This window comes from Microcaecilia unicolor, chromosome 2 (genome assembly GCF_901765095.1).
Source record: "Microcaecilia unicolor chromosome 2, aMicUni1.1, whole genome shotgun sequence".
NCBI classification, from domain to species: Eukaryota; Metazoa; Chordata; class Amphibia; order Gymnophiona; family Siphonopidae; genus Microcaecilia; species Microcaecilia unicolor.
In genome coordinates this window covers 91,315,889-91,332,781 of record NC_044032.1, presented here as the reverse complement: position 1 = coordinate 91,332,781, position 16,893 = coordinate 91,315,889, and the positions used below count along the sequence as shown (strand labels likewise).

Sequence of the window (16,893 nt, the reverse complement as noted above, 5' to 3'; positions counted from 1 at the left end):
GTGGCAGAGGAGATACACTTTCCGAAAAGACCCTCACCTGATGATCCTGAAAAAGAATCAGGAACTCCCGGAGCGCCAAGCAAATGGCCCAAAGCTCCAGCTGATTGATCGACCAGGTCGTTTCCACTGGAGACCATGGCCCCTGGGCCGTGCGAGAAAATGAGCTCCCCAACCAGCAAGGGAGATGTCCATGGTGGCCACCACCCAATCCAGTACCGCTAAGGGAAAGCCTGTTGCAGACTCTGCGGAAGCAGCCACCAGCGCATCGCCTGCCAAGCGCGTGGAGTCCACAACACACTGACCATAAAATTGTCCGACAGAGGAGACCTGCGGCTGAGTAAAAACAACTGCAGGGGGAATGCATCCTGGCTGTCATGGACCCCAACACCTGGACATATTTCCAGGCCCAAGGAACCAGAATCTGCAGTAATCTCTCCAGCTGTCTCAGAAACCTCAGCCTGTGCGCTGCTAAGATCACACCCAGGTACTCTTAGAGTTTGCGAGGGTGACAGGTGGTATTTGGGAAAACTGATCACCCAGCCAAGGAAGTGCAAGAACTCGGTCACACTGTCAGCCGCCTTTAGACTCTCTGCATAAGACAGTGCCCAAATAAGCCAGTCATCCAAATAGGGATGAAGTTGAATCCCCTCCTTGTGGAGGAAGGCAGCCATGACCACCATGACCTTGGTAAAAGGTCCTGGGTGCTGTAGCCAGGCCAAAGGGTATGGCCTGGAACGAAAGTGTTGACTGAGTATCTTGGAGCAAAGAAAATGCTGATGAGGGGGCCAGGTAGGAATGTATAGATAGGCCTCCTTGAGATCAAAAGCAGTCAAGAACTCTTCCAGTTGCACCGCTGCAATGACTGAATGCAAGGTTTGCATCCAAAAACGAACTTGAGCTCCAGGACGGGCCAAAGCGAGCCCCACTTTTTGGGGACCACAAAGTAATTGCAGTAACAGCCTAGCCCACATTCCTCCGGGGGGCACTGGATGTACTGACCCAGCCGCCGTAAGTCTACTCTCCTCCTTTTTTCTCAGGGTCAATCCCATGAGCTTGCTTTATGGCTCTCCTCACTGTGAACCCTTTCACTAGCTCTTTCCCCACCTACTTCCTGCTTCTCGGTCTCTCTTACGCACTTCAGCCTTTTCCCAAGTTCTGTGTCGTCTCCTTCTCCAACACCATCATCCTCATCATCATTTCTATAGCGCTACCAGACATACGCAGCGCTGTACGCTGAACATGTAAGAGACAGTCACTGCCCAACAGAGCTAATCTAACCAAGACAGACAACAGCACAAATAAGGGATAAATGAATTACTTAAGGTAGGAATTATTAAACAGACTTGGGTACTGAACAAGTGAATAGGAGTTTGGAGATAAGAGTTAAAAGCTGCCTCAAAAAGATGGGCTTTTAGTCTAGATTTGAAGACAGACAGAGCTAGAGCTTGATGTACTGATTCAGATAGTCTATTCCAGGCACATGGTGCAGCAAAATAAAATGAACAGAGTCTGGAGTTCACAGTGGAGGAGAAAGGTACAGATGGGAAAATTAGGTTCTTACCGTGATAATTTTCTTTCCTTTAGTCATAGCAGATGCAGCCATTACAGATGGGTTGTGTCCATCAACCAGCAGAGGAAGATAGAGAGCACACTTTTTTCAGTGCCTCATACCAGCTTGCTCCACTGCCTCTCTTCAGTATTTGAAGCTTCCAAAGCAGTATGGCAAACCGCAATGGGAATAACATAAGCTTTCCTCACAGCGAACAATGTCCCTACAACAAAGGGCATTAACTCAGAATGGAGGGAATGAAACATCCTCCCAGAGGGCATAAACTCATCCTCCAAAACATGAAACTGGAGGGAATTAAGTCATCCTCCTTTAATTGAACAAGAATCCTGAAGACTGTTTTCCGACTTTCTCCCAAGGACGGAATCTCCAGGAAACACGAACAGAACCTGAAATAGATTTACAGCACATAGCATCAGACAGGGAGGGATCATGGCTGCATCTGCTATGACTAAAGAAAAGAAAATTATCACGGTAAGAACCTAATTTTCCCTTCCTTGTCATCAAGCAGATGCAGCCATTACAGATGGGATGTAAAGGATCAAAGCAATCCCTAGATAGGATGGGAACAAGCCACACCACGCGCCAGCACTTGCGCTCCAAAATGTGCGTTCCCTCCTGGCAGCCACATCCAGCCTGTAATGTCGGGCAAAAGAGAGCTTAGAAGCCCATGTTGCTGCATTACAAATCTTTTGAAGAGAGTGCTCCAGTTTCAGCCCAAGAAGAGGAAATTCCTCTAGTGGAATGCGCCTTAAAGGAATCAGGCGGAGGCCGGCCGGCAAGCAAATAAGCTGAAAAGATAGATTCTTTAAGCCAGCGGGCAATAGTGGCTTTAGACGCTGGAGACCCTCTGCGAGGACCTGACAGCAAAACAAACAGAAGATCAGAGGTCCTGAAAGAGTTAGTAACTCGCAGATACTGCAGCAGAGTCCTGCACACGTCCAACAGGTGCAATTGCCCAAAAGATTCTGGAAACTCCTCCTCGACAAAGGAGGGCAAGAAAATAGGTTGGTTTAGGTGAAATGCTGAAACCACCTTAGGCAAGAAGGAAGGCACGGTCCGAACCGTGACCCTGGACTCTGAAAACTGCAGAAAAGGATCTCTACAGGACAGTGCCTGGAGCTCTGACACCCGTCTCGCCGAAGTAATGGCCACTAACAAGACGGCCTTCAGTGTCAAATCTTTCTCTGAAGCACGCCGAAGCGATTCAAAGGGAGCACCCTGAAGGGCCTTCAGCACTAGCCCCAGGTTCCAAGCTGGACAAGGTGCACGCACGGGAGGACGGAGCTGAAGCACCCCTCTAAGAAACTGTGCCACATCCGGATGAGCAGCTGAAGACACACCTTCAACCTTGTCACGCAGGGAGGCCAATGCTGCCACTTGCACCCGCAAGGAATTATAGGCCAAGTCTTTTTGTACACCATCCTGCAAAAAGTCCAGAATCGGCGAGACAGGAGCCCGCAGGGGTGTGATCTCTCTGGAAGCACACCAGACTTCAAACTGGTGCCAAATCCTGGCATAAGCCACGGAAGTGGAATGCTTGCGGGCTTGCAGGAGAGTGGTAATTACTTTGTTGGCATAGCCTCTGCCTCTCAATTGCGCCCTCTCAATCGCCAGGCCATAAGACCAAATCGGCCGGCATCCTCCATGGTCACCGGACCCTGTGACAACAGGTTGGGAACCAGAGGTAACTGAAGGGGATCCTCTACGAGCATCTGTCGGAGGTCCGCATACCAAGGCCTCCTGGGCCAATCCGGGGCGACGAGAACCACTTCTCCTGGATGCAGCCGAATCCGCTGGAGCACTCGCCCTATCAAGGTTCATGGAGGGAACACATACAGTAGGCCCGGAGGCCTGGGTTGAGCCAAGGCATCCAACCCCGCTGCGCGAGGATCTCTCCGTCTGCTGAAGAAGCACGGGACTTTGGCATTGGAGCTTGTCACCATTAGATCCATCACGGGCTTGCCCCACTTGGCACATATCTGCAGAAACACTTCGTCTGCAAGTTCCCACTCCGCTAGATCGATCTGATGCCTGCTTAGATAATCGGCTTGCACGTTGCTCTGACCTGCAATGTGAGCTGCCGACAGAAACTGTAGATGCAGCTCGGCCCAATGGTAAATTTGTTTGGCCTGCGCGGCTAGAGCTCTGCACTGAGTGCCGCCTTGTCGATTTATGTAGGCCACTGCTGTCGTGTTGTCCGACATCACTCTGACAGCCAATCCTTCCAGGGTCACTTGAAAGGCCAGAAGCGCCTGAAACATCGCTTTCAACTCTAGGCGGTTGATGGACAACTCCGACTCCTCGGGTGTCCATAGACCCTGGGCATGCTTCCCTTTGCAATGTGCACCCCAGCCTTTCAGACTGGCATCTGTCACCACTAGGCACCAATCGGGGAGCGCCAGCGGCATTCCTCGCCGCAGCATGCTGTCTGAGAGCCACCACTCCATGCTGAGTCGGGCCGCAGGGAGCCAAGAGAGTCTGCATTGGTAATCCTGAGATACTGGAGACCATCTTTGGAGTAGAGCATACTGTAGAGGTCTCAGGTGCGCTCTCGTCCAGGGCACCAGTTCCATAGTGGCCGTCATCGATCCAAGCAGCTGGACAATGTCCCAAGCTCACGGGTGGGGCATCCTCAGGAGCAGACGGACCTGATTCTGAAGCTTGCACCGCCTTTGCTCGGGTAGGTACACATACCCCGAGGCTGTGTCGAACCTGGCCCCCAAATATTCTAGAGACTGCAAGGGGGTCAGGTGACTTTTGGCCAAATTGACGACCCAGCCCAGAGATTGAAGTACTGAGACCACTCTGGCTGTTACATGCTGACTCTCTGCAGCAGAGTTTGCTCGAATGAGCCAGTCGTCCAGGTACGGGTGAACCCGAATATCCTCTCGCCTTAGAAAGGCAGCTACTACCACCATAACGTTCAAAAAGGTGCGGGGAGCTGTGGCAAGGCCAAAAGGCAAGGCCCGGAACTGGAAATGCTTTCCCATCACCGCAAACCTCAGAAACTTCTGGTGCGGAGGCCAAATTGGAATGTGCAAGTAAGCTTCTTTCAGGTCCAGAGACGTGAGAAACTCTCCTGGCTGTACCGCCGCTATGACGGAGCGCGGGGTTTCCATGTGAAAATGCCGCACTCTCAGGGACTTGTTTAATTCTTTTAAGTCCAGAATAGGGCGAAAAGACCCTCCTTTTCGCGGCACCACAAAGTAGATGGAGTAGCAGCCGCAGCCGTGTTCGGCGGGAGGTACCGGGGACACGGCCCCTATCCGAATCAGACCTTGTAAAGTCTCCTCTACCGCCGCCCGTTTGGCAGCAGAACCGCATCGGGACTCCACAAACACGTCTCTTACAGGGGCGTCGAATTCTATTCTGTAACCGTCTCTGATCAGGTCCAAGACCCACTGATCTGAGGAAATGTTGGCCCACTCCTTGACAAAGAGGGAAAGACGTCCTCCGATGACAGGACTCGAGGACAGGGCCGGCGCACCATCATTGAGAGGGTCGCCCCTGAACTCCAGGCCTTGAGCCAGTGGCTGTGGAACGTTTGTCCGAGCGAAAGGAGTTCCTCTGCTGAAAACGGACACGAGAAGTGAACCCAGCAGAACGCCCCGGGCGGTACCTTCGAGCTTCACGGAAGCGAGGTCTGTAAGAGGAGTGGACCGCCGCACCTTTAGAGGAAGGCCGAGGCCTATCTTCGGGCAAGCACTGGGGTTTAGCCTCACCCAGGCCCTTCACAATTTTCTCCAACTCCTCACCAAACAGGAGAAGGCCTTGAAAGGGCAACTTCACCAACCTTTGCTTAGAGGCCATGTCCGCCGCCCAATGCCGCAGCCAAAGAAGACAGCGAGCCGCCACTGCTACTGCCATGTGTTTAGCCGAAGCTCTGACAATATCATAAAGGGAGTCAGCAAGAAAGGACAAGGCCGCCTCCATCCGCGGAGCCACATCTGAAAAGGGCTCCGCTCCATCACCGGGCTGTTGCACTGCCTGTTGCAACCAAGCCAGGCAGGCTCTAGCAGCATAACAACTGCATGCAGACGCCCGAATAGTGAGACCTGCAATTTCAAATGACCGTTTAAGTGCTGATTCCAGTCTACGGTCTTGAATATCCTTCAGGGCAACACCTCCTTCAACAGGGAGGGTAATTCTCTTTGTCACAGCTGTGACTAGGGCATCCACTTTAGGCATAGCAAAGCGAGCCATATGCTCCTCACTCAGAGGGTATAATTGCCCCATAGCCCTGGAAACTTTCAAAGGTCCCTCGGGGTCAGCCCATTGAGCCGAAATAAGCTCTTGGATGGAGTCATGCAAAGGAAAGGCTCGAGCAGGCTTTTTGGTACTAGCCATCCTAGGATTCACAGAGGAAGCTGTGCCACTGGCAGGGTCCTCAATAGAGAGAGCCTGCAGGGCATCAGAAATAAGCGCTGGCAGCTCATCACGGTGGAAAATCCTCACCACGGAGGGATCGTCCAGAACCTGAGTCACTTCTGCACCAGACTCTGGCTCCTCAGACCATGAAGGCCTGCCAGAGTCCTCCGAATCCTCGCAGCCCGACCACGGGGGGGGGGGGAAGGAGGTGCAGCACTCTCTGAAGGGGAATGAGCCCTTCTGCACTTCATATTCTGCCAATTATCAGGGAATAACGCCTCAGAGGGCATACCCAGGCTAGAATCCACCGGGGGGAGGCATTAGAAGAGGCCCGTGCCGGGCTTTGTGGGAGAGCTCTTTTAAGCATGTATGCTTTATGCATTAATAAGACAAAATCAGGGGAGAAAAACTCACCCTGGGCACCCAGATCTCTGCCGGGGCTAGTAGCTCCCATATCAGCCTCACTCCGAGGCCTCCCCCCGGGCTCAGGACTCTCCTTCTCAGCGGAGATCGCGCCATATGGTAAATTCAAAATGGCGCCCGCTGCCAGCTCAGAGCGCGAAGAATCGTCGCTCGCCATGCTCGGGCCGGCTCTAACGTCTGTACAGCACGATTTACAGAGCCCCGCTGCTGATCTGCGCTTGCCACCCTTGGAACAGCGCTTTACTGTCTCCGCAGCCATCGCCGAAAACGGCGGTAAAATTCAAAATGGCGGTTCGCGCCAAAATCGCCCCGATAGCGGGCCCACCCCGGAGGAGTCAGAAAACACTCTTACCTCACTGGACCGAGTATCAACGTTGTCAAGTACAAAATATAGATCACTCATTTAAGAGGCATGGAACTAGGTCTGGTACTAACCTGGTTCAATCCTTTCCTTCAAGAAACATTCCCAGACTGCTCTCTCTTTTTCTTCTGTAGAGAACCACAGGGTTCTATCTTTATCAACATTAAAAAAACAAAAGTCTCTGTTTTTGCCCTGAGAGGCCACAGATATATCAGATCACTTACTATTCATATATTGACAACACTTAGCTACTGCTCCCTTATGGCCCAGAACCAGACCGAGACAAAATGACTGCCAACCTGAACATCTGGGAAAGACCTCCAACTATCTATGCCAAAATAAACAGACTAAATCCACAAAACAGAAATACTGTTAACAGGAAAAAGACCCCAGTCAATTAAGCTGCGAAGTGATACCAGAAGGGACATCTTTTCTTCTGTTATCAAATCTACAGTCTGGGATGCGTGCTTTTAATTATGCTAATTTTGTCACCTTCTTTTCTTTAATTGTTTTGAATTTGCCATAGAAAAATCACAGACCTGGATGGCCATCTAGATTATTGCAACGTGCTCAACACTGGTATTCCAAAAACACTCCAGACTCGTACCCTACACAATTTCTGCATTGGCTCTCGATACTCTGTTGGGTCCAATTCAAAAATTTTGGTTATGATCTTCAAACCCCTACATGGCTCTGTACCGCCCTATCTCAAATATTTGCTTCACACCATATATGTCTTCCCGCTTCCTGCGCTAACAATGACAAAATTTAAGGAACTGCACCTCAGTCACTAGACAGAGCACCATATTGGCTCAGTATCAACCCTATTCGCTCAGTATCAACCCTATGAAACACTCTGCTACCTATCATCAGGATATAAAGAGGAAAGGTCCCACTGAACTTCCTTTTTGAGAAGTTCCGAGAGAAGAGGACATTTCTCTGGTAAGTGAACGCTATTTTGCTTTGTGCTTTGGGAACTTAAAGAATGGAGTTTCAAGGAGGAATTGTAGGTTAGTGTTAGGCAAAATAAAAATATAAAAAGCAAATTTTATCAACTAATCTCCACAGACTTTTCCACTTAGTTTTAAAAACTCTGTGCCACAGCATTAACAGATAGAATCTAACAGGCACTGTAGGATCTAGTTTAGTTTTAAGGGAGAATAAAAAGAGAGAGAGAGAGAGGGGCAAGCAAGCAGGACCTAGTTTAGTATTACAGGGGGAATAAGCAAGCATCATTAACTAGTTTCCATGGAGGAGCATAATCGAAAGGGGTGCCCAAGTTTTCCTAAGGAAGTCCTCGCAGGACGTCCGAGCGAAGGGGGTGGGGAAACCCGTATTATCAAAACAAGATGGTCGTCCATCTTTCGTTTCGATAATATGGTCGGGGACACCCAAATCTTGAAATTTAGGTCGTCCCTAGAGATGGTCGTCCTTAGACTTGATCCGGCGATAATGTAAACTAAGGACGTCCATCTCAGAAATGACCAAATCCAAGACCTTTGGTCATGGGAGGAGCCAGCATTCGTAGTGCACTGGTCCCCCTGACATGCCAGGACACCAACTGGGCACCCTAGGGGGCACTGCACTGGACTTCAGAAAAAGCTCCCAGCTACATAGCTCCCTTACCTTGTGTGCTGAGCCCCCCAAAACCCACTACCCACAACTGTACACCACTACCATAGCCTTTACAGGTGAAGGGGGGGCACCTAGGTGTGGGTACAGTGGGTTTCTGGTGGGTTTTGGAGGGTTCACATTTACCACCACAAGTGTAACAGGTAGGGGGAGGGATGGGCCTGGGTTCGCCTGCCTGAAGTGCACTGCACCCACTAAAACTGCTCCAGGGACCTGCATACTGCTGTCATGGTGCTGGGTATGACATTTGAGGCTGGCATACAGCCTGGCAAAAAAATATTAAAAAAAAATTTTTTTTTTGAGGGTGGGAGGGGGTAAGTGACCACTGGGGGAGTAAGGGGAGGTGATCCCTAATTTCCTCCGGTGGTCATCTGGTAAGTTCGGGCACCTTTTCGTGGCTTGGTCATAAGAAAAAAAGGACCAAGTAAAGTCATCTAAGTGCTCGTCAGGGATGTCCTTTTTATTTCGATTATGGGTTGAGGACGCCCATGTGTTAGGCACACCCAAAACCCACCTTCGCTTCGCCCCCGGGAACTTTGGTCGTTCCAGCGACGGAAAGCAGTTGGTCATCTAGCAGTCCAACCGATTCTTTTGCCGGCTTCTTGCTTTTAATATACCTAAAAAAAAAATTTTACTATGTGTTTTTGCCTCCAATGCAATCTTTTTTTCAAAGTCCCTCTTTGCCTTCCTTACCAGCCCTTTGCATTTGACTTGACATTTCATATGCTGTTTCTTATTATTTTCAGTCGGTTCCTTCTTCCATTTTCTGAAGGATTTTCTTTAAGCTCTAATAGTTTCCTTCCCCTCACTTTTTAACCATGCCGGCTGTCGTATGGTCTTCCGTCCTCCTTTTTTTAATACACTGAATATATTTGGCCTGGGCTTCCAGGATGGTGTTTTTGAACAGCATCCACGCCTGATGTAAATTTTTGACCCTCGCAGCCGCTGTTTTTTTTTTCACCGTTCTTCTCATTTTATTATAGCGCCCTTTTTAAATGTTAAATGCTAACGTATTTGATTTGCTATGTATACTTATTTCAAAGCTAATATCAAATCCGATCACTGCTTCCATAAAGTGTCTCCATTTCATCACTGCGTTTGGTGAGTCTGAACTGTTAGTTCAATTTTCAACTGCACCAATCCATAACTCTGTTTCTGATGAGTTTAATTTAAGGCAGGGTCCAGAAGATCACCATAGAGAATTCCACCAGAGTGGCCAGAGTATATACAGGAATACCCAGAAATGTTCCTCAGGGTTAATATCCTGTTGACCACCTATTCTAGGTCATACAGAGAAGATAATGGTGGTGGAGATGGCAGACTTCATTTCCCCTTTGTTGAACTAAAACGGATAGTTATTAAGGTTTGGTACAAAAATTGGACTTTTACTGCACCTTACTTTTCTGCTGTAATGATTAAACTGTGGTATTTCAGTACCATAAGATAGGGCTAACACGGTTTGAAATCAACCCCAAAAGCAGCATTATTTTTCTGTCTTGGGAGCATCAGGCTGCAAAGCTGCCTGGACACTCCATTCTCCCTCATAGCCTCCAATTTATATACTAATAAACTGGTTTGCATGCTTAACCCTCCATTGCCACAGGTACAAAGATAAAATTGCGAGCCCCCCAGGGACAGACAAATATCCAGTGTACCTTAATGTAACTCACCTTGAGCTACAACTGAAAAAGGTGTGAGCAAAACCCAAAATTTATAAATAAACTGGAACAAGTGGGGTGATTAAATCTGCAGATGACTCAAAACTATTCAATGTTGTTAGAACACATGCGGACAGTGAAAAATTGCAGGAAGACCTTAGGAAGATGGAAGATTGAGCATCCAAATGGCAGATGAATTTTAATGTAGACAAATGCAAAGTGATATACATTGGGAAGATTAATCTAAATCATAGTTACTTAATGCTAGGGTATAACTAGGGGGGTCAGCACCCAAGAAAAAGATGTGGTTATAGATAATACACTGAAATCTTTTGACTAGAGTTTGGCAGCAGCCAAAATGCAAACAAAATGCTAAGAATTATTAGGAAAGGGATGGTAAATAAAATCAAGTGTTCTATAATGCTTCTATTGCTCCGACCTCACCTTCAGTATTAAGTTCAGTTCTAGTCGCCGTATATCAAAAAAGATACAGCGGAATTAGAAAAGGTTCAAAGAAGAGGGACCAAAATGATAAAGGGAATGGAACTCTTCTCATATGAGGAAAGGCTAAAGAGTTTAGGGCTCTTCAGCTTATGTATTTATGACATTTGTACCATTAATTATCCCAAACAAGTTCAGGTTCAATGTGGCTTACATCACTACTACTACTACTAAACATTTCTGCTACTAGACATACGCAGCGCTGTATACATTATATGCAAGTACTTTCTCTGTCCCTAGAGGGTTCACCTGAGGCAATGGAGGGTTAAGTAACTTGCACAAGCTCACAAGGAGCTGCAGTGGGAACTGAACCCAGGTCTCCAGGATCAAAGCCCACTGTATTAACCATTAGGCTACTCCTTTCACCTTTTAATGCAAATTACAATAAGGGAACTATAATGAAAATACAAAACAATAATAGGTAAAACATCCAAGCAGTAACTAATTAAATAAAAGAACATAGGTACAAAAGTATTGCCACACTGTGACAGACCAAAGGTCCATCAAGCCCAGCATTCTGTTTCCAACAGTGGCCAATCCAGGTCACAAATACCTGGCAAGATCCCGAAAAAGTTCAATACATTTTATGCTGCTTATCCCAGAAATAGCAGTGGATTTTCCCCAAGTCATCAATTTAGTAATGGTCTATGGCCTTTTCCTTTAGGAAGCCATTCAGACCTTTCTAAAACCCCGCTAAGCTAAACGCCTTTAACACATTCGCTGGCAAAGAATTCCAGAGTTTAATTACACGTTGAGTGAAGAAACATTTTCTCCAATTTGTATTAAATTTACTACTTTGTAGCTTCATTGCATGCCCCCTAGTCCTAATCACTAACAGTGGTGAGGAATTCAATAAATAAGAATGCTTTCAATAATTTACTTAATTTCAAGTAGTCAGTGACTTTGTAAAGAATGTGCCTCCTATTGAAGTTTGCACAGTTTAATTTTCTTACCACTTTATTCTTTTGTGTTTGATACATATGTTATATCTAAATTTAATAGAGGGTGAACCCATGGGCTGCTGCTGAACCAGCAGCTACAGGTGAGTCATCTGGGCCTAATACAGTACTGGGCAAAGAGTCAGGCAAGCAAGGCATAGACAAGAGACAAAGCAGGAGAGGCTGGAACTGGAGCTTGAAACAAGGTAGGGCTGAAACTGGAGATGAGGCAAACAGGATGCAAAGCAGACAAGGCACCAGAAAGGACCCGTTGCAAAGGTGAAGCACTCAGGGTATAGGAGCCCTTTAATGGCCTCAGGCAGTGGCATCCCACCATGGGATTCAAAAGGCCAAGCCAGGGCATGCGCTAAGGAAGGTGGTAACGCTGGCCCAAAGGACATAGCAACAGCCTGGGAACCCACGTGAGCACCACCATTGGACGGCTGCAGGTCCCGAATTGCTTACTGATATATGCCACCTCTGTCGCATTGTCGGAAAAAAATCAGACCAGGCCCCCACCAGAAAGTGAGCGGTCGCACAAGGATTTCCAAACTGCACTGAACTCCCAAGTGATTATCAACCACTGAGACTCCTGTTCTACCCACGTGCCCTTTGTCAGATGGAACTTGTAATGAGCTCCCTAACCTGACTTGCCGGTTGGTGTCCGTTGTCACTATCTCCCATTGTGTTATGAGACAGGGACCTCCGATGATCAAATTCCTGGGCGACAACCACTACTGCATACTCAACCAGTGTCCAAGGAAGATGAAGGTCATACTTCTGTGACAGAAGAGATTAGCAGCTGAGAACAAACTCCTGTAAAGGCCACATATGAGCCCTTGTCGCCACCACTGAACCCAGAACTTGGAGGTATTCCCAGACCATGGGCCTGCCGTGAATGAGAAGACGAACCTATTCAATCAGCTTCAATCTCCTGCATTCCGTCAGAAAGATCCTCTTTCTTGCTGTGTTGAACAAAATTCCCAGACACTCCAGCATCTGTTATGAAGTTAGTCTTCTCTTCTCAGAATTCACTCACCCAACAACTGCAAAGACAGACAACTTTATCTAGGACGACACACGAATGAGTCATTCGTCGCTATACGGCTAAACTCAGATTCCCTGAAGTCCGCCACCATCACCACCATAACCTTGGTAAACGTTCTTGTTACCATGGCAAGATCGAAGGGTAAGGCCCTGAACTGGATGTGGGCGATGAGAAATTCTCCCCCTTGCTAGGAGCAGTCATAGCCTCGGTTCATTTCCATGTAAAAACGGGACAGTTGAAGGCAGCGGTTTAGACCTTTTGAGATCTAAGACTGGCTAACAGATGCCTTCCTTCCTTGGGACAATGAAGTATAGGAATACCTGCCTTGTCCCTCTCCAGCCTGGGGAACTGGAACAATGTTTTACCCAGTACAGAACTTGCAGTAAATACTGATGTCAAATACAGGTAACCTAATACTGACAAACAGTTACACCAGTATAAATCATTCAAACTGAGCTATAAATAGGAAGACAATCCTTGGTTTAACCTGGTTATGTAAATTAACCAGCATTTTAGTTTCTATCATGGGGCTAAAAAACTTCAAAATAAAATTTTCTTCTTGTTTAATGATATAGATTCACAGCATCATGTGTCAGTGCTTAAACTATAATATGACGTAAATCAAACTTTTCCTGAACACATATGAATGTCTACACTGAAAAGAATTTTTCAAACAGCAGCATTTAGCTTAGATTGTTCAACGGGGCCACCATTTAACCCCCTTCTAGGCTTTGTCAGGAACAAGTGCTGTGTATCTCAGCGCTAAAAGGAACAGCACAAAGCTTGTCGTTCAGACAGAATCTGATTGCTGAATTCATGTCTCTCAGTGCTGATACAATAAAGTTTCTTATAATTCTATGAGAACTAGACATTTAATTCTCTGGAGACTTTGAATTGGACTGTTTCGAGTTGTTTAGAGATACCGGTTACCGCTTGACACCAGATAAGATGTTTGTTGTTATTGTATGTGGTGCTGTGTGTGTGGCTGGGTTTTCTTGCTGGTCCCTTCAATGCCTTTTGATCTCTCACTTTTTTTCCTCCTGCTAGTACAAAGCCAAAATAGCATTAAAAACTTTGAAGATGGTTTATTTAACTGAATAATTTGGCCAAATAAGTATTTGCTTGCATTTTTTTTTTTTTACTTCTATCTCACAGTTGGGAATTTCTCTGTTCTAATCTCAGTGTTCCACTCTCAGGGTTGGTTTTCAGGGATTTCTTCTTTCCTGGTTGAGGGATCCTCAAGCCCCATCTAAGTGATGACCCTCTTTCCCGGTTGAGAGACTTCCAGGTCTATCCCATCGTACACCATTGGTAATGGCCTTATCCTTAAAGTGAACTCCATTTACCATTACCCTTGTTGCCTTCCACTCAACTTTAGGGCCCACACTAATGGTGTTCAATTTATTTATAAGTTGCCTATATGGAACTATGTCATATGGGGGTCATATAATTAATTGAACTATGTCAAATGGGATTATATAATAGACAAGATCATAATAAACAGCACCCAACCCCAAATCTGCTCCAACCTGCAACTGGTAGTGGCAGCTGGTGATGGGCCTGGAAGTATGCATGCTCTCATAAGCTTACCAGTACATTCAACATAGACTTCCTATTACACCAGAAACCCCTGCAGAGGATCAGGGCATATGGGCACAAAGCACAATTATTTTCTGGCAACAAATTGTATAGGTTGTTTGTTGTCAAGGCAGGTAGTATAGCCAAGTTTAAAATGGTTTCAACAAGTTTCAGGAAGAAAGGTCCATTAGCAATTATTAGTCAAATACATTTGGGCGTCTCCAAATCTTTACATGTGGGCTGAGCAATGGGAAATTAATTTTTCTGTTAGGTATTCTAATGAGTATTTCCAAGACACCAGGAGTCGCCACCATTTGAGGCAAGATGTGGAGTTTAATGGACCATTGATTTGCTGCAGTATGGCACAGTTATGCTGCATATTACTTCAGCTAAATTGGTTGGGGAAGTTGGGTAACTGCTATTTTATTCTGGTTGCCATATGGGGATGTGTGAATTTTCAAGTGCTCAAACAGGGCCATAATGGATAAAAGTTTAGGAAGCATTAGCCTTCTTAACCCGTGGAGCACGGATCTGAAGGTGAAGAAACAATGTGACAAGGCGACGGCCGTGGACAGAAGGATGCTAGACTGCATAGAAAGGGGTATAACCAGAAGAAAGGAGGTATAGATGTCCCTCTACAAGTGGTTGGTGAGGCCCCACTTGGAGCATCGGGTTCAGTTTTGGAGGCCGTATCTTGCTAAAGATGTAAAAAGACTAGAAGCGGTACAATGAAAAGCTACAAAAATGTATGGAATTTGTGTTGCAAACTGTACGAGGAGACCTGAACACGTATACCTTGGAGGAAAGGAGAAACAGGGGAGACATGATATAGACATTCAAATATCTGAAAGGTATTAATCCACAAAACAAACCTTTTCTGGAGAAGACGGTAGAACTAGAGGACATGAATTGAGGTTGAAGGGTGAAGACTCCGGAGTAATGTCATGAAGTATTTTTTCATGGAAAGAGTAATGGATACGTGGAATGCCCTCCCATGGGATGTGGTGGAGATGAAAACGGTAATGGAATTCAAACATGGGTGGGATAAACACAAAGGAATCCTGTTTAGAAGGAATGGATCCACGGAATCTTAGCGGAGATTGGGTGGCAACACCGGTAATTGGGAAGCAAAACCAGTGCTGGGCAGACTTCTATGGTCTATGCCCTAATCATTACTTAATAGATATGGATGAGCTGGAGTGTAAATTTTAAGGAGCTTCAACATTAGCTTCAGAACTTTTAGTACAAGAACAGTGCTGGGCAGACTTCTACGATCTGTGCCATGAGAACAGAAAGGATGAATCAAACTCAGGTATAAAGTATTAAATACCATGTAAAATGAGTTTCTTGTTGGGCAGACTGGATGGACCGTACAGGTCTTTATCTGCTGTAATTTACTATATATGTAGAATAATCTCAAAATCCAAGAGTTTATTGAAACTTTCTAGACAGTTATTGGTAGTACAATTGTATATACTGTACTTGTAGAGTTCAAGCAGTTATTGGTAGTACAATTGTATATACTAGTAGCAACCTGTTATCCCTAGTAGCTGCTAGCTAGACTATCTGTAGTCAGTAGTCACATGGTTTAGGAAGGGGGTGAGAAGGTTTCACTGATGAGTTAAAGGGATGCAGGGGAAAAAAAAGTTAAGAACCCCTGTTCTAGTGGTTGTGGAGAAGCACAATATTTTCTTCCACATGTACCAAAAAAAAAATCATAATCTATATTTCCAAATTTCCACAAACAAAATTAAACAGTAAAATATTTGGCAGCAGAACAAGTACAACAAACAGCAGATAACAGAAACTTGAAAGCGAGAAGGCATATTTGTCTTTTCCAGAAATGATCCTACTTGGTTAGTATTTCAAATATATTCAAAACCATGGGATTCTAGAGAGCAGTAAAGAGAGGAAAAGTCACCTTAAATTTGGACGCTCTAAAAATTACATGACAACACGCACATGCAGTCTAAATGTGGACACTAGAAAACAGCAGAAGTATGTAATGTCGTGCTATAAAAATACAAGCAAAGGAAAGAGGAGAGGAACGACTAAAATGAAGGTAGCAGATTTCCTATTTTGGTGCAGGAGTGTCGAGTTCGGGGGGGGGGGGGGGGAGGTGAATAAGCGAGCCAAGCAACGTCCGATTGAAGAAGAGGACAAGTCAGATTCTAAGGGGCTCGTAATGCCGACGCATAACCGTAGAGAAGTACAGGGTAGTTACCTGGTCGGGCTAAGACAAACGGCGACAGCTCTGTTCTTTACAAAACTCTGTCTTAAGGCCAGCAACATCGGGGACGCCATCTTGTGCCGGATAAGCTGAGACGGAGGCCGCATAGGGACATTTCAAGACCGTTGCTAGAAAGACAAAGTGCGCCAAATGGAAGGGCTAAGGAGTGGACAGCTTGTTGTGAGGGCTGGAAGAAGGTGATGCCAGCCCGTTTAGTAACGACATCATAAAACATTGAATATCCTCGAGCCCTGGCCCCTTTTATTGAACATCATGGTGTTTGTATTCAAATGTTAGGTATTCACATACGAGTAAAGTGCTAATGTGTTAAAATACTATAGTCAGCCTTAGGAGGAAGATCAATTTTTTTGTGTTCCTTGTTATGTCATGAAGAAAAAATATTAGGCCCGCTTTTAGCAAAACTTTAAAAACGTACATGAGATTTAAATTCAGACTGCATCAGACTGTATGTGTTGAGGTACAGGTAATGCCACCTAATTTTTCTTATATATACTCTTTTCAAAACTTAAGTTCTGGTACTCCTTGTTCATTGCCTTCTTTTGATTTTAATTATTTTATAGTAAAC

The 16,893-nt window shown here is 46.0% G+C and overlaps 1 protein-coding gene across 1 annotated transcript in view; it reads right to left on the bottom strand.

The window, feature by feature from the left end:
• NDUFS4 (NADH:ubiquinone oxidoreductase subunit S4) overlaps window positions 1–16,463 on the bottom strand; it is a 201,269-nt gene extending 184,806 nt beyond the window's left edge. The window contains exon 1 of the mRNA XM_030193122.1: window positions 16,302–16,463. Coding sequence (XP_030048982.1) covers window positions 16,302–16,414 — 113 coding nt within the window. The 5' untranslated portion in view covers window positions 16,415–16,463. The remainder of the gene's footprint in view (window positions 1–16,301) is intronic.
• Window positions 16,464–16,893: the final 430 nt, after the last annotated feature.